At 37.5% G+C, this 23,815-nt stretch overlaps 1 protein-coding gene across 2 annotated transcripts in view; it reads left to right on the top strand.

The window, feature by feature from the left end:
• LOC121314552 (transmembrane protein 108-like) overlaps positions 1-23,815 on the top strand; it is a 120,745-nt gene that overhangs the window by 36,183 nt on the left and 60,747 nt on the right. For both annotated transcript variants that reach the window (XM_041247945.1, XM_041247944.1), the window contains exon 3: positions 20,408-20,493. In XM_041247945.1, coding sequence (XP_041103879.1) covers positions 20,454-20,493 — 40 coding nt within the window. In that variant the 5' untranslated portion in view covers positions 20,408-20,453. The remainder of the gene's footprint in view (positions 1-20,407; positions 20,494-23,815) is intronic.

A 23,815-nucleotide genomic window follows, 5' to 3' on the forward strand; every position in this document is an offset into this window, starting at 1 on the left:
CACTGGGATATCCAAACACTTGGATATTATTTTGTACCCTTTCCCTAATCTATGCATTTGTATTAATTTATCTCTAACTTCTGTAGAATGCTCTTTGGTCTTCATTTTCCTTCAGATTCACAGCCTTACCAATGATCCTTCAACAGTGGGGTTTTTATCCAGAAAATGTGACAGCAACTTTAATGGTTCACAGGTGGAGGCCAACGGTAAGGTAATTGTGTCCTCATTTGGGCAATTTCTTTCATCGGTGCAAACTGGGAGCTTCCACAGCACAGGGGTTGAATACTTATGCAAACAAGATATTTCAGATTTTTATTTTTCTTAAAAATATTTCCCAGCATAAAACCAATGTCACCTTACAATTATTGATTCTGAGTTTCAGTGTTTAAAAATAAAATATCAAACAGAACGAAATTTCAATGTACCATTTGTAATTCAGTAATATGAGAGGGACTGTAGATATATATATATATATATATATATATATATATATATATATATATATATATATATATATATATATATATATACAGTACTGTGCAAAAGTTTTAGGCAGGTGTGAAAAAATGCTATAAAGTAAGAATGCTTTCAAAAATAGACATGTTAATAGTTTATATTTATCAATTAACAAAATGCAAAGTGAGTGAACAGAAGAAAAATCTACATCAAATCAATATTTGGTGTGACCACCCTTTGCCTTCAAAACAGCATCAATTCTTCTAGGTACACTTGCTCAAAGTCAGGGATTTTGTAGGCTTATTGTCAGGTGTATGATTAAACAATTATACCAAACAGGTGCTAGTGATCATCAATTCAATATGTAGGTTGAAACACAATCATTAACTGAAACAGAAACAGCTGTGTAGGAGGAATACAACTGTGTGAGGAACCGCCAAACGGCTAACAAGGTGAGGTTGCTGAAGACAGTTTACTGTCAAAAGTCATGCACCATGGCAAGACTGAGCACAGCAACAAGACACAAGGTAGTTATACTGCATCAGCAAGGTCTCTCCCTGGCAGAAATTTCAAGACAGACAGGGGTTTCCAGATCTGTTGTCCAAGCTCTTTTGAAGAAGCACAAAGAAAACGGCAACATTGAGGACCATAGATGCAGTGGTCGGCCAAGGAAACTTACTGCAGCAGTTGAAAGACACATCATGCTTACTTCCCTTCACAATCGGAAGATGTCCAGCAGTGGCATCAGCTCAGAATTGGCAGAAAACATGGGACCCTGGTACACCCATCTACCGTCTGGAGAAGTCTGGTCAGAAGTGGCCTTCATGGAAGACTTGTGGCCAAAAAGCCGTACCTCTGACGTGGAAACAAGGCCAAGCAACTCAACTATGCATGAAAACTCAGGAACTGGGGTGCAGAAAAATGGCAGCAGGTGCTTTGGACTGATGAGTCAAAATTTGAAATATTTGGCTGTAGCAGAAGGCAGTTTATTCGCCGAAGTGCTCGAGAGCAGTACATGAATGAGTGTCTGCAGGCAACAGTGAAGCATGGTGGAGGTTCCTTGCAAGTTTGGGGCTGCATTTCTGCAAATGGTGTTGGGGATTTGGTCAGAATTAATGGTCTCCTCAATGCTGAGAAGTACAGGCAGATACTTATAATTTATTCTGCAGCATGACAACGACCCCAAACATACAGCGAAAGTCATTAAGAACTATGTTCAACATAATGAAGAACAAGGAGTCCTGGAAGTGATGGTATGGCCCCCACAGAGCCCTGATCTCAACATCATCGAGTCTGTCTGGGATTACATGAAGAGAGAGACGCAGCTGAGGCTGCCTAAATCCACAGAACTGTGGTTAGTTCTCCAAGATGTTTGGGCCAACCTACCTGCCAAGTTCCTTCAAAAACTGTGTGCAAGTGTACCTAGAAGAATTGATGCTGTTTTGAAGGCAAAGGGTGGTCACACCAAATATTGATTTGATGTAGATTTTTCTTCTGTTCACTCACTTTGCATTTTGTTAATCGATAAATATAAACTATTAACATGTCTATTTTTAAAAGCATTCTTACTTTACAGCATTTTTTCACACCTGCCTAAAACTTTTGCACAATACTATATATATATATATATATATATATATATATATATATATATATATATATATATAGCTAGATAGATAGATTATTTTTACAACTATTGTAAGAATATGTTAATTAAAACATCTATTAAATTAAAGCATTGAAACCAACTGAACTTCAAGCCTAATTTGTGTACCATCAATTAGGATGAATAGCTTCTCCTACCCTGCCAACTTCTAGCTACCATATTCATATATAGTCGGTTCCAAGTACCAGTGGTTTAATATTGGATGATTAATGCAATATATTAAAATGACAAACTAAAATGGAAAAAAAAAAAAATCAATTGAGTTTATCATGTCATATTCTATTAGATGGTATTTGTTGAAAACTAGCAATATTATCCAATCAATCTGCTTGCTTGATAGGCTACCAGTTGCTTTGATGGTTCCGGTTCATCAAGGAAGTTATTTCAATTCAAAAAAGGCCCACTGAAAAACCAGGATTGCAAAAAACAGCTTTAATAGTCCATTACACGTGATTGACAGCTTAGAGCAAACGCAAACCTATTCATCAATAGCTCTTCCTGTTTTATTCATGCATTACATTATGGGCATATTGAACCTATGCTGAACCTATTTTTTCAATACAAACAACAAAGGCGGTTTAAGCACAATATTATTAAAAATATATATATAACTGACATTAATTAAAATAATAGGCTAAAAAGAGCCATGGGTGTAGACTTTTGAAGGTAATAATTGAAAATTAAATAATAATAATAATTGAAATTGAAATTGAAATTAAAAACAGTAAAGAGGTCAGTTATGAATAAGAACTGGGTACAGGCCTATAATCACTGTATATCAACATGGCTAAATGAAGAATATAGCAGTTATTAAAATATCTATGAACATTTTAAAGTGAGTTTTCAGGCATCGCTTTGATGGCAGTTGCTATGCCCTGATTATTCTTAACGGGCCGACAGCAGAACATTCAGCTTATCTGTGATCATGTGCCTCTGTATGTAAACACAGCCATGCCAGTATGCTAGGGAAATCTAAAACAGCCCTGTTGTACCTGCCCCTGGAGTGTGTGATGTTTTACAGTGTGCATGACGTGTAACGCATTTGCCCAAGAATGCCACCTTGATTTAATAAACTAAATAATACACAGACAGAGCAACTCAGTGTCCATTCTAGCTGGGGATAAATTTATTTTTGTATTTTTTTTTTGACAAATATTTCTTAAGGCTGAAGAGGCTGGCTGACTACAATGTAGAAGCCAGTATTTGCGTGGATTGATTTTAAATTTGATGCGGTGACATTCCAGCAGACATCTACTGTGGATTAATGCCCGCTATAGCTGAAGGCTGATTGGCTGATGATGCTTTATTGTTTTTGTGAATCAAATTTAAAATCAAAGCAACAATTACCTGCAGCTGCTGAGTCAGCCAATCACAGCCTAACAGTTCAGTAATATTGCAGCATGCCAATATCCGGCACTGTTCAGATAAACAATAAGCAACTCTGACAAGCAAAAAGGTTATTTGTTTAATAGTTGTTGGGTTTTTTTTTTCAGTAATTATGTGAATTATTTTTGGGACCATTTTCCTAAAACTTCTCAGTGGAAAGGTACTCGACAAACCATTACAAGTTCAAGGTAAATGTATGTTTTAAAATGTTTTTTTTTAAAGAAAATAATGAGAAAAATTGTTTTCTAATAGCGATAGTGCCATCAGCTCCAGACACATAACTCCAGTCGTGGTCAATTAACACAAGGTAGAGCCTTCATTGATGGGCACTATCGCTTAAAAGTTAAATGCTTTATCCAGAGGCTCAGACAAGCCTCATGTGCAGGTTTAGCATTTTATCTCAATACCATCAAATACTGTGAATGTTTAATTTTAAACATGCTGCAACATGCTGTAAGTATAGGTTTATAGTAGAGATTTTAAATTCAGTAACTGACTTGTCAAAACGAATACACTAAGAGAATGAGCTTAGGGAGCCACCTATCTGTGGTTCAGTCTGTTTTTTCCTCAAATAATACAACTTGTCAGTACATTTCAGTAAAAACATACAAATAAATCTATGACGTTAGGGACAGTGGAGCAAAAATAAATAAATAAATAAATGTATCGATTTCATTGAACTAATGCACATCACAGGCCCTTAAGAGTGTATTACTCACACCACTCTCATGCTTGATCTAATTGAACAGGTATGTTAATTGTTGTACATTTGACTGATCAATCAAATTCAATCACAATATGTGTTCCAAAAATACCAAAATCAAGAAGTATAACATCTGCTAAACAAGTGCCAGCAGTAGATTTTTTTTTTCATTTACAGCCACTGGCAACAAGTCATGTATTTTGTCTATCACAGCGGTCTCCAACGCTGGTCCTGGAGAGCTACTGTGGCTGCTGGTTTTCATTTCAAGCAATTGCTCAGTTACTTAATTGAACCAGTTACTGGCTTAATTAGTCAAGATTAACAGGTCTTCCAGATCTTTATGCACTGATGATGTAAAGACACAAACCTGCTGGATAGGGGCTCTCCAGGACCAGGGTTGTAGACCCCTGATCTAGGGCTTCTGATTGTCAGTGTTTTTCCCTGACTTTTGTACTCCTTTAAGAATTCAATTGATACCTGTTAAGCAATTTGTGTATCTCAATTAGAACTGAGAAACATGTTAATAGTAAAAACTATTTAATTTAGAGGTTTCTTCTGTGGAACAACTAATGGGCTTTTCAATTGGCCAAGCCTTCATTTTTAATTTACAAGCATAACATAGAAAGACGATCGCAACATGTTAATAAGCAACTAATCTTTATTAAAGCTATAATGAAAAATAAAGTGTTTTATGCTGGACACACTTCATTACAATCGTTATGCATTTGCTTCTGCTTTTAAAGGGAAAATACTTCACAGAAAAAAAAAAAACCTGTACATTAAATCCATTTTACTATTAACATGTCTCTCAGTTGTAATTGAGCTACACAAATGGCTTTATAGGTATCCATTACATTTTAAAAGGAGAGCAGAAACATGCACGGTGCTTGTCCTTTCACTTCTTGTTGAATGCCGATAGCTGAGCATTTAGCAGAAACATATGTACTATTAAGCATAGACCAGTTTTACGATATCTTTTGCACGATTTAACCCCGTTTTTTCTTTATGAAAACATTATGGCATGGACAGTGAGAAGTATTTTTCCAGTCTGTGAAGGCTACATTGTTCAAAAATCTACATTATTTTTGCCATGCACTTAACTCAGACACTTCCTACACTGTACATTGTGTTTAATGAAGGCATTTTTCCAGTCTTGCTGTGGAAGGGACACAGTTACTGGGTTGAAGCCCTGACGGAGGGTTGCACTTAGCGTAACTGAATGAAAACAAGCATACACTTCTCTCAAGTGCAAATAATGAAATTGAGTCATCATTTTATCTAGGAAAAACACTTGAACCCAGTTCACAATTAACATGTTTCTTTGTTTTAATTAGGAAACTGCTCTGTTGTACACATTCATTGCAATATTAGCAAACCTCTTCATCGTTACAAGTTTATTTTAAATCTTGGTTGATGACAGTTGTTTTATATTGATGTTATTTACAAATAACCTCTACATACGTTTGCTGTATTGCATGTATTTATGTAATATAACATAAACATGTCCCTTTGAAAGTAATATTAATGGCACTATAACTTTCTCGACATAATGCAGTCCTGTAACATTTTAGCAGTGATTACTAGAAAAAATTGTTTTAATAAATCTTAAGTTGCAGGAGAACTACCCAACTAAAGACAAGAGAGGTTACTCGCGCCTTCCTCTCTTTCAGATAAGTCGATTATTTAAACAGATCACTTTTTTATTGATTTTTGAAACCAAATATACACATAATTAGTTTCACTGTGTATAAGAAAATAAATTATCTTGACTTGTAACATAATAATTTAAGATACTGAAAAATTAATTTGGAGGGGGGGGTGGGGGTGGGGGGGAGGTGGGGGGGGGGGGGGGGGGGGGGAGTGTTTCTTAACCTGTTGCCAGTAAAATTAGGCACTCATATGAATAAGGGTGAACAGTGGAGAGTACAGTATGGCAGTACTTGGGAATCCAGCGTTTGCTCTGTTTCACAATCATTTTAAACCAGTGCAGGGCCGCTTTTGCTGTCTTAGCTTTTTATGCTCACATCATTCACTCACTGACCTTCATCTAAATAGTGGCTTTAAATTATATGGGTAGGCGATTTCAATCATATTAGAGAAACGTGAGCCATATTGACTCAAGGGAGTTATCACAGAATGAATTCCTACTGCAAATATATCCTCCCCTGCCTCCTCCAGACATTCAAATAAAGTCATGTTACAAACATGTGAAGTTGTAGCACTCCATGGAGCGCCCTTAGGGAATCTGCTTGTGAGTTATATTTGTGTCGAGTTTTCGTTTCATGTATTACAATCTTATAAGAAGGCTTGGTCAGTGTAAAAATTGGCCTTTGAAAGTAACTTTGCATATTGCCATCAAGTTAGCTGTGCCCATATCGAGGGTTTAGAACCAGAGGGGCATAAGTGACATTCATCATACAGGAGAGCAAAAATAAGATTTTGATTGTTTGTGTTCAATTGCCATTTATAAGTATATGCACAGTATCAATATAATGTTGAAGAAAATTAAAGAGTTTAAAATGTTTTTTTATTTGAAACTTCAAAAAGTAAGAATAGCACCAGAAATTCTGCTTAAGTTAGATTTTCCATAATAACACACCGAAATTAATACCCATTGCAGATAAGTGTGTTTTTCTTCAATTTAATAACAATGAATAATTCATTATGCATCTTTTAAATATAAATGTTCACATATACAGTCATATTTCATATTATACTTAAAAATACTACTGTAAAATATAATTTACAAGATCTTCAATAATTGATATAGCGAATTCTGTAGTGAATTCATTGCTTGAATCTTCAATTTAAACGAGTAAAATATCCTCAAAATATTCTTTACATAAAGCTTTATTTTACAGCTTTTTCAGCCATTTTGACTCATCTGCTGTCACTCAGCCATCCCATAATGCAACACTCGTAAGTGTTACAGTTACAGACGTAAATGTGCCAGCACTAAATTTGCCTAGATTTTGCAGTTGTGTCTTTATTACTTTCTCACTTTATTCAAAGTAGTTTGAATTTCAGTTAGGTCCTTTTGGCACTAGATAGAGCTCATCAAGCTTTAATTTGATATATAATATGCAATTTTTACAAAAATGTTACTTACGCCCCCCCTGGTTCTAAGCCCTCGATATGCATTTCCAGTGTGTGTACATTTTATAAAATAGCATTATAATATGTTTTTATTTACTCTAGGCTTATTATACCTAACTGTCTCTGTGAATTAAACGATGAACAGTGGAAACTGGTTGACTTGTTTTGGTTATACACTACCTGTTTTTATGAGAAAAAAACCCAAATAGATGTGGGAATTACTTAATTATGAACAGTAAATTGCTCTGTAAAGCTCAGTAAATAGTTTGCAAGTAAAATACTGGCAAGTAAAGGTCTCAATTGAATTCCTTGCCAATACCTTAGTTCTTTATAATAAGAATGCAAACTCAAGACTGCTACATATATATTTGTGATACAAGTTAGTAGAAACAATTGGGGTAACCTTGGCCACCATCGGTAGAAAAGTGCACAAAAATACATTGTTAGATTTTTTTTATTTAATTGTTTTCTTTTTGTACCACCATCCCTTTATATATTTATCTAACACTGAATTTCGCATATCGGGTTAGTAAAGAATGGTTTGTACAGCTATGGCCACATGTTTTGCATCACCCAGAATTTTAGGATTGACATAATTTAGATATTGTATTTAATATCAAATGTCACGTAATCAAAGAAACTACAAAATTGCAAAAGTCTACTGGAAGCCATAATAGCAGTACAGTATTTCATGTTAGATTTTTTTGTCCGTTTTCGTTAAGTATATAGAAAACTACAAAGCTGTATGTAATAATTTAATATATGGATGTAACATTCAGCAGGTTTCAATTTTTTTATGAAGCAAAATTATTGAATTCTATAGGATGATGCAAAAGTTTTGGAAATAGCTGTAGGTTAGTCCTCATTATAAGTCTGACTTAGTACACTGCAATCAGAATTAAGTTAGTACAGATTTGCAGGATATGGTACGCTGCAATCAGAATTAAGTTAGTACAGATTTGCAGGATCTGGTACGCTGCAATCAGAATTAAGTTAGTACAGATTTGCAGGATCTGGTACGCTGTAATCAGAATTAAGTTAGTACAGATTTGCAGGATATGGTACGCTGCAATCAGAATTAAGTTAGTACAGATTTGCAGGATATGGTACGCTGCAATCAGAATTAAGTTAGTACAGATTTGCAGGATATGGTACGCTGCAATCAGAATTAGGTTAGTACAGATTTGCGGGATATGGTACGCTGCAATCAGAATTAAGTTAGTACAGATTTGCAGGATATGGTACGCTGCAATCAGAATTAAGTTAGTACAGATTTGCGGGATATGGTACGCTGCAATCAGAATTAAGTTAGTACAGATTTGCGGGATATGGTACGCTGTAATCAGAATTAAGTTAGTACAGATTTGCGGGATATGGTACGCTGTAATCAGAATTAAGTTAGTACAGATTTGCGGGATATGGTACGCTGCAATTGACTCAAAGCATTTATTCAGTCAGTTCTTATTGTTTGTTTTTATTTAATTTGCAAGTAGTAGTAAAACATTATGAATCACTTACAGTACCTGCTTTTTTTACTAGTAGAGGTGATAGATAAAGCTATCTGGATGTGACATGCAAAGCAAGTCAGGAATACAATTTAGCTACAGTGGAATCTTAATGATCTTCCAGAGCACTTGTGTTTCATTTAGTACTAATAGTAAACCTGTGTAAAACAAATTGCTCACGTCTCTTCTCATTTATGTGTTACAGTATATCACTTCAGCACAGCAGAAGCAAAACTGCAGCCTACCTAGCACACACAGGCCATAGTGTGGCATTTTATCACCATTTGCTAGCAACAGGCAGAGGCCCACTTAGAACTTTTCAATGGCCACAATCAATTTGGCTTCATGGTGAATTATGCGAAGATCCAGTTGACAACTTCCCAGACAGCCTTCTATCTGGGAGTGTGCTTCGACTCCATGCTGGCCACTCTGTTGGACGGCAGAGTGCAGAGAATAACCATCTGCTTGGAGCTCTTACAGCTCAACAGAGCACTAATGGTAGTGACTTACCAGATACTTCTGGGCTTCATCGCAGCAGCTTCCCAGACCCTCCCTTTGGGTGTCCTGCACATGTACCCTCTGCAGGCCTGGTTCTATAGCAGGGTCTTTCAGCCGACCATTGAACCCCGACCGCTTATTGACACTGTCCCATTTCTGTCTAACAGCACTCTCTTGGTGGAAACAGCTGGCTCATCTACAGCATTGTCACCAGAAGGGAGGTTGTCACCACAAACACATCCAGTCTGGGCTGGGGAACTGTATGGAATTGCCTGGGTCTCCACAATGTAGGGGTCTCCACATCAATGTTTTTGAACTGCAGGCAGTTTACCTGGCCTTGCAGAATTTTTTTAACATAAGGTTTAAGGGAGACATGTGCTTATATATGCAGAGACAACAGTGGGGGCCTACAACAACCACCAGGATGGCTTGTGGTCGCCCAGTCTCCATTGTGTGGCCCGCAAGCTTTTGCTGTGGACTCATGAGAATCTGTCCAGGGTGACAAACTGGGCGGTGGACCTCTGTAGTGGATTCCCCAACAGCTTGGAGTGGAGGCTTTGCCCAGAGGTGGTAAGCCTCATCTTGGAGAATTTAGAGAGCAGAGATAGACCTTTTTGCCTCCAAGGAATCAACCCAACCCTCTGGTTCTCCATAATAGAGGGCGGGGAACCACTGGGAATAGATGCCTTGGCACTTCAGTGGCTGAGGTATGTATTTTATGCCTTATCACCACTCTCCCTGCTCCCACTGTGTTTGGAGAAAATCAGGCAGGACCGGGCCAAGGTGCTCCTAGTAGCCCCATATTGGCCCAGGAGGATTTGGTTTTCAACCTTAATGCAGCTCCTGAGCGGCCATCTGTGAAGACTGCTGACTGCTCAATCAAGCACAGGGGACCTTATGGCATCCTGACCCATCTAGCCTGCAGCTCTGGGTCTAGCCCCTGAACGGCTGTATTTGAGCCCTATGGGTCTTTCTAACGGGGTGTGAAAGATCCTCGCAACTCACGTAGTTCGTTGCCCCTTTAAGAACTGACCCAATACACAGAAATTGATTTTTCAGCGTGATTGCGCACTTTTAATAAACACAAATGAAAAGAAAACAAACACCTAACTCCCTTTGGAGCACTAACTAAACAAATACTGGTCTCTCACTGACCACAGGACAGCTAAGCCGTTTACCTGTTGCACACATGTTCCAAACAATACCTTCCTGGTACGACTACTCTCACTCACACACAGTCGGGCTCTTTCCTCAGCAGCCCTGAGCAAACTGGCTGCCTCTCTTAAATATCCTGCACCTGGCTCTAATTTGCAATTACCAACAGGTGCAGGGGATTAACTAAACAATAAAACAATTAAAACAATTAACACCCAATTAGCCCAATTCACCCACAGTGCATTTTCACATGGTTCTAGCAGGGAGGAATTTTAACCCCCTCCCTGCTATCTCACAGGGGTTACTGACACCCTGCAGAATGCCAGGGCAGCATCCATGCGTTGCCAGTTACGGGTACAAGTGGGGTGTCTTCAAGACGTGTGGCTTTATGTATCATTGATTTATCTTTCGTGTCTTGACTTTTTGTAGGTTTATGTGACTTCATAGACCTACCTGTGATATATTAAAGTAATTTCCACTCCCGTAACTTAGTTCTATCCATGTAGTTTAGTTTAGTTTAGTTATGACTGTTCATTTTAAACTACGTTCGTATGCAAATGTTTGAAGCTCATTATAATATCGAAGTTTCGTGCTTACCCTTGATGTATTATAATTTTTCCCTGATATATAACTTCAGTTTGTGCCTGTTATTTTACACATGCCTCTCACTGGTGTAGATTCAACTAGTTTTTTGCATGTGAAACTTCCTGTTTAAAAGTGTACAGGCTTTTAGTTACTTTAACCCTTTGTGGTCCATTTATTCAGCGCCTGTCAGATGTGTTCGGTCCAATTTATTTTGCACACACTTTCAGGTAAAACAGGTTAAAAAGGCCCTGCATATCAACAAAGCAGTTAGTACTGCATCTCCAGCCAAGCCCCAGTCGTGCAAACTGATAAATTGTCTCTTGTTCACTCGTTTTATCACCAAACTCCTCAATAATGCAATCATTATTTTATTACTATAACATCTCAAAAAGCTCTGCAAATGACCGTGATATTCTTTGAGCACTGGATGTGGAAGCAGCTATTTTCTTTGTTTGTGTCCGTGTTATCTCTGTGGTGCAGGGGCTATGTGTATTGGCTTCTCTCGGCTCCTATCGGTCTCTCTCGGGCATTGAAAGGTTTTCTCTGCTTTTTCCAAAGAAAAAACGACTAGAGACATGTGCTTGACGTCTTTTTGATGATGTCGGACAGGGTCTGACATCGGACTGGAAAGAGAAAATTGTAATGTCGGACCTCGTCAGTCATAGGACCTCAAAGGGTTAAATCATTGATTCCGATTTTAGCTCAAGCTGTCTCCCCTCCAAACAAGATGCATGGAAAACAAAACAATGTTTGTTTTTTTCTTCACTCACCGTCAGCCAGTTCTAGGTTTTGTTTGTCATTTGTGTAATTTTAATATCACAAGGTTGGTGTATACCCAGCCTTTTAACCTCCAACTTTTAAGAAATTCATTGTGGTCTACTAGTCGTTTACCCTCACCGACTAACTCATCGTATAACTGGGAAACTGGTGGGCTGAAGGGTTTTACATTGGTAGTTTCCGTAAATACTCTGATAAATCTCAGGCTGTTGGAGAATAGCCCCATTTTATTCCCACCATGCTTTGCATCAATTGTAGGGAGTCCTTGTGAGCCTCGAATGATGACGTGATGAACACATAGAAACTCAAACAAATCCGAGGGCTAATGAAATTGAGCCCTGTCCGGTCTGATAACGATGCAAGTCAAGGAATGTCAACAATGTCTAATGCAAGAGGGTGCACATTCACTGTAAATTTAAACAAGGGACTGAATTAAATTAATTGATGATAAGAGAAACTAACCATGAATATTAGTGCTGTAAGTTAACGCGTTGGAGTATTGTGTCCCTGGAGGGGCTTAGCCCTTTCAGCTCTTAATGACCAGCTGCCACAGCTAACTTTTGTACTTGATAACATTAATTTAAAATCCAATAGATGCCTTAATCGAGTTATTAATCAAATTGATTAATCTTGCTGCATAATTGATTTATTAAAATGTTTGGATATACTGTTACTTGATTAATTACTGTCGTGTTAGAATATGTTTTATTGAAAAAAAAAAATGCTTTTGACTGATTCAGATTTTGCTGCTGATGTATTTATTTTCCCAAAAGTTTTCTTTAGGTTGTGCTGCAGTCTTGCACCAGGGCCAGGTCAATCCTAGTGCTGGCACTGGTGCCAGTGAATTTATTTAGTTAGTTATTTCTTTCCATGTTTTGTTTCTTGATGTTTTTTGCTCCTGCGAAGTGTTAAATAATATTACCTGATTTTTTTTTCATTTCACTATCACTAACTAACAGGTCAATTTCATCTTTGTGCAAATTTGTTTTGCTTTTCTTTTTGGCTGGTGCCATAGTTGCATCAAAGTTGAAGTCTGCAGAAGCCATAGCTCGATTTTATTATATTTGCCTTCTACTTTTTGTTCACTATACCTCTCATTTGTCTTTGCCAGAAGGAAGTTCTAAATCTTGACTTTTGGCATTGCAAATCTATTTATAATGAGATACAAATTCTGATTTCTCCTGTATAAAGAGCAGTACTTTTTGCTGTTTGTAAACATGCGTTGATATTATGGTAGTTGTTCATGAAAGAGCTGTTTAGTACATCTCATGAAAGAATTCCACGAAGGGTGTAGGCTACGAATTTGCAGTATTTACGAACATGTAAGTAATGCTAGTACATAGAGCCCGTGGTGTCTGCCTTGTGGCTTTGACCCCACGACTACTCCCATGTCAGTAGTACTTCAATTTTTGCGGGACCTATTTGACGAGGGGAAATCCCTCTCCACATTAAAGGTATATCTGGCAGCTATTTCAGCTTGCCATGTTAAGACTGACACGCTCTCCAAGAGCCCAATTTTTGAAAGGGTCTCTGAGCCTTCGGCCGGCCATGAAGGACATTGTCCGTCACTGGAGCTTAAACATAGTGCTTAATGCACTCATGAAGCCTTCATTTGAGCCCCTGCATTCAGCTAAGCGGATATTTGTCTAATTTAAAGCATTTTTGAGTGAGATGCAAGCATTCTCTATTGGACAAAGCTCACGCCCCACACCAATCGCAGCGTTCCATGTCAATTGGAGGCCTCCCATCCACCTTTGTCCAGTTCAGGCCCTGGCAGACTATGCTGACAGGATGAAAAGTTGGAGGAGTGTCACAGGCTGAAAGGAGCAGCTTTAGTGTGCACTTTTCAGGATTTGGTCTTTAGGAGGTAAATACCCATTTGGTAAAAGTTACATTTCTATTTCAGGCAACCAGAGTTACTGTATGATAATAACCTAACATTCTCTATTTCCTCCAATAAACTATTTTCCTGACTAGTGGCTACCAAGATGGGTACATTATTTAATGTAGTGTTGTCCTTGACAGTTCTTAGCCAGAAAAGAGGGTAGAATAAAAGAAAATGCCATATCCAGTGATCCTGAAAGGGAATCATATCATATTCAGGGTCCAGTATTTTTCTCATGAACAGTTTCAACATCGACGCTCAGCCAATCTAGTTTTGCCTGTGCCAATTATTTGGGCAAGTCTAGTTTTGCATTTCTACACTCTCCCCTGCCAGCTTTCAAGTGCATGCCGGGGTACCTGCCTCGCCTCCACTTCTGACAGCAATGTAGCGACTGTGTGCTGGGTTTCCAGCGGCGGTACTGAAAAGGCAGGACACCAGGGCTGGTTTTAATAGCTCTTTTTATTAGCTCTCCCAAAATGTCCAGTCAAAAAGTCTCGCTCCTCCATACATGCAGGCAAACTCGCCACACACACAAACAAGAGAGAGAGAGAAACAGTAACGCACAGGCAAACTCGCCACACACACAAACAAGAGAGAGAGAGAAACAGTAACGCACAGGCAAACTCGCCACACACACAAACAAGAGAGAGAGAGAAACAGTAACGCACAGGCAAACTCGCCACACACACTTTTATTACATGCACAAAGCGCTATCTAAAATGCAATATTGTAGTTTAGTTTAAAAAGACTATTTTGATAAATCTTAATTGGGATGACCTCCTGTTAATGGAAAATCGGTAATTTATCAATATTGAACATTGTGTTGCTCCTTTCAACTGTGCTGTCAAATAAAAGCATTCTCATTGATTTTATATGCATAATTTGGGCGAGTCTAGTTTCGCTCATACCAGTCATTTGGGCAGGTCTAGTTTTGCATTTCGGCACTCTATCCTGCCAGTCTCAAGTCTGCCCTCAGACTTGCTTACCAGATTACATGCTTCCAAGTGCGTGCCAGTGTATGTATCCTCTTTGACACTGCATGCTGTGGGTTTTCCAGCAGCTGTAAGGAAAAGACAGGACACCAGGGCTGGTTTAATAGTTAAAAATACCTTATGTACTCTCTCTCTCCCAAAAAGTTAAAAGTCAAAAAGTCTCACTCCTCCATACACGCAGGCAAAGTTGCCACACACACCAGAGAGAGAGAAACAGTAAAGTGCAGGCAAACTCGCAACACACACAAATTTGGTTTTGCCTAGTAAAAACATATATTCCTAATTTGTCGTCTTATTTTTAAAATTAAGGCGAAACAAAAGAAGATCTGAACATGAGCAATGAACATATTCCTTCACATGACTTGCAAGTTCTTATTTGCAGGATAGACAGCTATGACTAGGGCTAGGAGTTTGTCACGGAAAATTGGACAGAAATCACGGAGCAGTCACGGTCAATGCATTCAAAACCACTGAGAAAATGACAGAGGGAGAACTAAGTCATGGGGATAAAAATAAATAAATAACTGTCTTTAATAAAAGCATATTGCGGCTCCTGGTGCACACAGGTTCAGCAAAGAAGTAATAGAGAAGCAAATGGACTTTCAATTTGTTGCTTTTTTATTTGCTCTGCAACAGTGACTATCTAACAGTAGCATTTATAAGCGCTGAACTTAGCAGAGAATAAAGATGCAAACAGCAGAAAGGGTAAGCAGTAACAGTACGAGAAGCGTAACACACTTTGGGGGCGAGAAATTCACACACGTGGATAACACAAAGAGGGTATGGGGCAGACGAGATATGTACATTAAATTAAGTGCAACCGTACAACAATTAAACAACAAGTGGAACAATCATTTCAATTAAAAAGAGAAAACTCTTCAATGTATGTCCCGCAGCGAATGCTGGCAGTTAGTATAGCACACACACACGCACACACACAAACACACACTGAATTTATGGACTGTTAAGATAACTTTCAAGAAGTATTTAATCGAAGAGCTTAGTAATTTTTTTTTTTTTCTCCAAAAAAAAAAAGAAACAGGACATCAAAGTACGTAGTTGAAGCTAGTTTAAATATGTCATTATTTATTCGAATTAAAAAACAATATATGCATCTTTTTAAATGCGAAATTTAATGTTCATAAGAAACACTTTCCAATAAAATCCCATACAGATTGAACACAATTTACCGACACCCTCGCAAGTCACACACATTAGCAAAAATCGAGGACACTAGCAAAAGTCATGGAATCAGTGACACCTGCAACCACCGTGACCAAATACCAGCCCTAGCTATGACATCATGATGCCCCTTTTTTAGACACATTTTGGTCTGGCATCTTGGCTCCCTTTTGCAGTTGCATTTAGTGACTCCTTGGCCTCCTTTCAGTGATTCAGTGGATGGAGCTTGACGTAATGAGATGATTTTTTTTTTTTTTTCTGGGACCTCACTGATGTTTATGAATTTTTCATGGCAAGGATGTAGATAACTACATCCGTATGAATATTGTAGCTTTCATTGTTTCATTCCGACCTTATAAAATCCATTGTCGCATACATCTATTACAACTGCCAGGACCTTTTTAGGGTCAAGTGGACCACAGTCCACGCCTGGGATTCGGATCTGAACTGTAGTTCCAATCGGAACAGGTGGAAACTTTTTCTCTAACAGAGGTATTCTGACTCTCCTCTGGGACTTCTGAGTTGGAGTGATCATCAAAGGTCACAATTACCTCGAGTGTTGACAACCCAGCTTCAGCTGTGCAATGTGTATGTGATTGCTGTTCATCTATCTGAATCTGTGTCAGTTGCTTTTCTACTTCATCCTCTGCCTCCAGAGTGTCAGTTATTTCTTACGGAAGGGATGAGTCTTTCAACAAGGCTTTGCTTTCTTCTCAAACAAAGCGTCATATGGAGATTGGTTGATCCCTTGGTTAAGTTTGCTGTTTTGTGAAACTGGAAAGCTCAATCCCTCTGCCCAATGAGGATTTTGATTTTCTTTGGCCTAAGCTGAAAGCATTTCTTTGACATCTTGGTTAGCTCTTTCTACACTTCCCTGACTTTCAGAATGTTGAGGTCATCCATGTACAAACTATATTTCTGGCCACATTACTTGCAGTTCTCTCATTATTTCGTTCTTAAATTCTCGGCCGTTATCAGTTTGCAAAATGTTCACTATATGAAAGTGCTCACTATATGAACAAAAACTGCATGCCTCCCTGAAGTCAAACCAATCACATTTTTTACACCCCCCCCCCCCCCCCCCCTTTCCAACTTGTGCTTAAAAAAATGCAGCGCCCCATACCAAAAAAACCCCCAAAAATCCAACATTTTACAAAAATGTATTGTGTTGTCAATCACTCAAATACCATTCCTGCTATTTTACAGAAAGTTGCCACAACAGTTAAACATTATTGATCAGAATGTTATATTAAATATTTCTACATAATATATATCACAATCCGTGCTCATACAATTGTTTGGGTTGTTGTGAGTAGAATAATTAATCTTATATTGTGCTACAATAATAGTAGAAAATCTGTTCTTTAAATAAAAACCTCCAAAGGCCTGCCCTCATTTAATCCTGGAGAGACCAATCAAATAACAACACCGCTACGGTTTCCATAAACTAAAGCATAGTATTGTGGGTGTGGATAGAGCAAAGGAGTTGATATATTTTCTTTAATGTGAAATCAGTCAGTGGGTGGGTTGACCTTTTTAGGGGGTGGATTGATAGCTCTTCTTTGATGATAATTACTGCATAAACATCCAGCTGTGTTTTTGAGAAGTACTTCACACAGCTAACAGATGGGTACTAAATGTAATAATCTGCCTTTGAGGTTTGGCTTTCTGATAAACATGCACTTCAAGTGTGAAACATTATTTTGCTTTCAACCTGTATGATGACATACTTTAATTGTGATTTTTGTAGCCTGTGCAAAGCTAGAGAAAAGAATGACTTAAAGAGAAAGTAGCGGGGTTCTGGAAAAAATATATAGTATATACATCCCCACGTGCTGCTACAACTGTTTAAATAACATACCTGCATTTTCCGTTTCATCGTTAACATCCTGAGAACTTTTTACACTTCTAACTTTAAACTCGGTTTCAAAGCTCTTTTCAGAATGGCTGCTCTAGTGCACTGGGGTTTGAGATCTGTCCTCTAAATCACTGCAGGAAGAGCGATTTAAAAAAAAAAACATAAGTGCTCTGTCTTTTCTGTTCCGTATTGTTAAAGCTGTGATATCTTTTTGACAATATGGAGAATAATCCTTACACTATCATCAGTGCACTAGAGCGGCCATTATGAAACAAGGTTTGAAACAGTTTAAAGTTATATGTATAAAAGGTTGTCAGATGTTAACAATGAAGTAATAATTACAGGTATGTTATAAAAACAGTGTAGCAGCATGTGGGCATGTATAACGCTATATTTTTTGGAACCCTGCTACTTACTCCTTAAGTTTGCTTAGTATCATATTGGCCCTCCATTTTATTTTCAGTAGGCCACCATGGGGTCCTATAAAGTATAGGCGTGGAATGGTCATTCATTTACAAAGAAAACATTTTCATCCAGTGTGACAAAAAATGTTGATTACCATCACCTATGTCAACATTATGTACTAAAAAGGAGAGCAAAAGAATGTGTAATCACAATTTGATAAGTGATTCTTCATACTGTATATATGAAAAAATGCAGTTTGTCTGGAAGGGGGACTTTAATGAAGAAATGCTTTTTTTGCAGAGAAATTCCAAATTATGCCGCAGAGGAAGAAATGTTTAAACTGCTAGACAAATTTATAAACGCCAACCATATAAATTTGAAAAACTGCATGGGTATTTGTACGCATGGAGCAGCAGCCATGACTGGGAAATACAGTGGTGTTATACAATGCGTTCTAAAGAGGCTGCACCGAATGCTAAGGGAGTGCACTGCATTATCCTTCATGAAGCACTGGCAACAAATCAGATGGTTGCGGAATGTCGTGATGTTCTCAGTAGCATCATTAAAATAGTAAACTTTGTAAAAAGCAAGACCTTTTAAATGCACGTTTATTTGCAATTTTGTTTTCTGAGATGGGTGCAAGTCACGACACAGTCCTGCTTACGTTCGTAAGTGCGTTGGCTCTCTCGTGGAAAAGTTTTGGAACGTGTATTTGAATGGAAGAATGGAAAAAAAGGTTTCTTACCAAAAAGATAAAAAGAGCTGTTATTTAAAAAAAGAAATAAACAAATAACTAAAATATTGTGAGTGGTGTACCCAGAAAATATTTTAATAAAGTAGATTTGTGAAGGAAAAGCATACGCACTCCAAAAACATTACTCACACCCTTTCGAAACTGAGACCTATTTTGTTTTGGGTTAAATAAAAAATATTTGTGGAGCGCATTAAGTAAGTGTGCTAGTAATATTTTTCTTACTAATCAGTCTTTCTCATACTAATCATGTAGATTAACACACTACAGTATAAGCTAAATTGATGTGAATTAAAGAAAAATTATTTATGAACATCTATTGTATATTAACCATGCTTTAAATGAAACACATAAATAACAAATGAATAAATTACAAACATACTTATTTTAATGTAGCCTAGTTGGATGGGATGTTTGTTTTGAAGAGGTTTTAGCAAAGCACTTGTGCTTCCTTTTTTCAATGAAATATTCCCTTGACAGAGTTGCAAATTCTGTTTCTCCTGCTTGTATGCCATGTTTTAAAACAACAACAGAAAAGAATCAATCCCACGGCATGAAGCACATTTAACATTAATAACTGTATTAAAACTGAGATATTATTATTATTATTATTATTATTATTATTATTATTATTTCAATGTTTCCAGTACTTAAAGGCTACACAAGTTTACAGAGGGACTAAATGTATTTGTACTATATAGTATTTAAATATGTATTATGCACTTAAAACATTTACCACTATATGGTGGGCCGACTAAAAATGCAAAATGCAGTTTGGTGGGTCACCTTACTAAAAGGCTCGGGAACCACTGCTCTAGCTATCCTCCTTTCATGCCACAGTAAACCTCTTCTTTTTGGAATCACCTTTTTTTCTCATTTTCTCCACAATTTGGAAAGCCCAATTATTTTTTTTATTTCAACCCATCTCACTGCTGCCACCCCCGCACTGGAAGAGACGAAGACGGACACACGCGTCCTCCGAAACATGTGCCGTCAGCCGTCCGCTTCTTTTCACTCTGCAGGCCCACCATGCAGCCACCTCAGATCTACAGCGTCGGAGGACCACGCAGCTCCAAGCAATTTACAGGCAGGCACGCAGGCGCCTATCCAGTCTATAGGGGTCACTGGAGACAAGGACAATCTGGCCGACCAAAGCCCTCCCCACCCGGGTGGCACTCGGCCAATTAAGCGGCACTCCCTGGGAACTCCCCATCCGGTCGGCAGTGCAATAGCCTGGACTGGAACTGGCAACCTCCAGCCTATAGGGTGCATCATGCACTCCACGCGGAGTGCCTTAACTGGATCCCCCACTCTGGAGCCCCGTAAACCTCTTCTTTTTAAATGTATTTCTATAATACTTCAGGTTTACAAAACTGTTGATCTGCTGTGATATGCTCCTTTATGTTACCTTGGATTTTCTGCATTTTTAAAAAATGTTATTGTACTCTTTTGATGCAAACTCCTAACTGCTTGGCTGATGTCTTTATTTTGTCATTTTTTCCCCCAGAGAGAATCATGAGTAAAGTGGAGGACAGGCAGGATCAGATGATACCATGAAGAAAAGCTCACAGGCCCTCTATCGCAAACTGCTTAGTAAGTGCATTTAGCTTAGTCATATCAGCTTCAAATACTGTTTCAAAGGTCTATAAACTCTGCGTATGGTAGCCAGCTAGTTTAATATTGGCTTTCTACGATGTTTTACAAGCAAAGTCCAAGTTCTCCTTGGAAGTGCCTAACATACATCCATACTGTCATGGGAGGGATTACCATTCTTCCCTGTTACAATTATTATAAGCTTATTAATTGATTTGTGGGTTACATATACTCCATGATTTTGTAACATGACAGTAACAGAGTGGTCATTACCTTGAATGTGCACGTAGGGCTACTGATTGTCCATTCTTGGGAATAGCAAATTCTGTTTTTTCACCACTTTTTATCAACTTATTAATAATTAAACATGACATTTGAACATAAATATAATGTTGACAGTTAAAATAAATATTCTTTCTTTTTTAATTTGTATTAAAGTCAATATTTTCAATCAGACTCTTGTTGCTGTAATAGTAAATAAAGCACCTTCAAACCAATCGTAATGTTTATAAAGATTACTTGGCCCATTACTGGCATTAAAATAAGGCAAACCTAAGAATTTAATTACAACAGTTTAGAAAACAAATGTACAGCACTGTTGTGAGACTCATATTTACAGTCTTCCACTAACACTGTAGTTCAGTCTACAAAAACCTGTTTATCATACTGCAGGCATTACAATAACAATAAAACATATGAAACAATTTAGTAACAGTCCAGCAGTGTCATGTAAGAGTAATTCTGTTTACAGTACTTCACAAATTAAGTTTAGCATTTTACTGGCATTATGAAAAACATGAAAAACTGATGTCTCAAAAAAGTAATGTCTCATTGCTCTGAACAGATTCACTGCTGTGTATTACGTGTTGGATTATAAATAGTGCCCCTTTTAATATAAACACATAATTAATCCTCCCAATTGTTTCATGGTTAATTCTGCCTTGTTATTTGCAAAATTTAACAAGAGGTGTGTCTCCAGACAGAATGTCTTTGTGAAACAAACAGTGTGTAGTGTAGTGGCTAACTCCTTTACACAGTAAAGGGATCAAGTTCCTTTAAGGATTGTATAGCTAGAAAAATAGCTTTGAGCTTGTTTCTTCATTGTCAGATAATATAATTTAATTAAGAAATGGCCATGGTTTAACATTGATAATTATAGCTGTATTAAACTCTGGTAGCATGGAAAGAAATAAACTAAACAGTAATGAAATACGCAATTAATTTGGCTTAATTCTGGAAAGCCACGCCTTGAGCGCAGTACCTTAGGTCAAAGTTTTTCAGCATAGAAGAATGAGGTGCTTTGCTACTATTGTCGTCTTATTTGCTTTCTCATTCTGTATGTGGACTGGCAATATGGTCTTTAATGGAATTTCGTACTGAAAGAAAAATATAACTTTGGGTTTGAGGAATTGTACAGGGAGATGTTGATTCTTTCATTGAAGTTCGTTAGCACGCGTTGGGGGAATAACACATCAGTAAAAGACAAAAGCATGTCTTTTTTTCAGGGAACACAAAAAAGATACAACATCAAAAATACAGCTGAAAGGACTGTGTTTTAAAAAAAGTAGACTTCCATTTAGTGTAGTTGGTTTTGTCGTACAGTACTAGACAGAATTAGTATTTTAATTCAGAATTATATGATTAAAAAAATAGGCCTATGTATTTCATCAGCGGTGTCTCTGTTGCTATTTCTGAAAAATGTATAGTCCATTAGACTTTACTGAAGGGACTTATCAGGAAAATACCATTTACGGTCAACATTTTATCGTTACCGAAGATAAAATAAATCACATTTTCACAAAGGAATGTGCTGGATCAAAAATAATCAGAAATCAGATGCCCTAATAAAAATAGCCCATTGCTGTTCACAAGCAGCAAAGAATATGTGTGAACACAGTCCTGAAACTCTGAAGATGTAATATGTAGCAAAGACAAAGACATAAACATTTATCAAATGGCCTCCTGAACTCAATACATTTGATAAATGAATGATATGACACCACAATCAATTCTACTGTCTGGTGTGGAGCAGCCACTCTAATATAAAACAGTACCGAAACATGTAAACAAATAAAAATAAATAAAACCACTGAACCATTAAAATGACACATTATAAATAAAATGCACAGCGGGGCTCAGTGAAATATGTAACTTATCATTGCTTAAAAGAGGACCCAGAGCCTTCATTAGTTATTATTCCTTACTCTTAGGAGACATGTCATGTCTTATACACGATAGAAAGGAAGGATAGCAGTACAGTTGTCTAAGTGTGTTACTACATATTACAATGATGGAATTTGTAGTAATATTTGTAATATATCTGTGGAAAATCTGATTATGACAAATATATGTGCAGGGAAAAACCCTTAGCCACCCATCTTGCAGATGCTACTGTGCCTTTAATGATAAGGATTGATTGCGCTGCTAGCAGACTAGATCACTTGCATGAGCTGGGTGAAAAATAAATCTTGGAACCACATGTCAGAGCTGTGTTGCTGTGTTACATCTTGACACTACATTTAACCAATCAGAGAGCTGAAGGGGTGGGTTTTCTGTGTTAAGCACTTTGAGAGGCTGAAACGTTAAATTGATTGCTAAAAAAATAACCGCTTATTTTCAAAGCAAAAATAGTGACAATGAATGTAGCAATTACCAAACAGAAATGGATTATAAAAAAAGAAAAAAAAAATATGAAGAACAACTTGTAGAAAGCAAATTGGAAGAAAGGCAAGAGGACCGAGTGCTTAAAACAAAGACATTGTGAAGGTGAGTATGGTGTTATGTGTGAAAAATGGAAATGTTTTTTTTACAGCAAGGAATTGGGTGGTATGATGTGCAAGCTTTGCCAGAAACACAAATAAGATTGCAAAGGATCAGGGGGTAAATGCAGTAGTGTAGCCTGTGTATGAATTAGGGTGGGTTATTATTCATTATTCAGTTTCATATTATTATTCAAGGTAAGGCAATTTTATTGTTCCATAAAAAGTGCCCCTGGCTATAATGCTTTGCCATCCAGCTATACAGAATTCCTGGGGAGAATCTTGATGTGGAACGTTTAAAAATCCACCCTGTTCATTTTATGGCTGGTTTCGTTGATGCCTATGAGCACAAATCTTAGACTGCTACACCTATTTATTGCAGGTATCTATGTAGGAATTTAGTGTTGCCAGCAGACTATCATACTATCAAGCTTAATGAAAGCATTAGTACCTCACTGAGGTACAGGAAAATGCTTGTGAAACCAGCCATTAGTGTACTGTTTGCAGTGCATTACTGTACTTCCATTTGACTTAAGTTAGTAAGATACAGGGCTGTTTAAAAC

The sequence above is a fragment of the Polyodon spathula genome, chromosome 4 (assembly GCF_017654505.1).
Source record: "Polyodon spathula isolate WHYD16114869_AA chromosome 4, ASM1765450v1, whole genome shotgun sequence".
NCBI lineage: Eukaryota > Metazoa > Chordata > Actinopteri > Acipenseriformes > Polyodontidae > Polyodon > Polyodon spathula.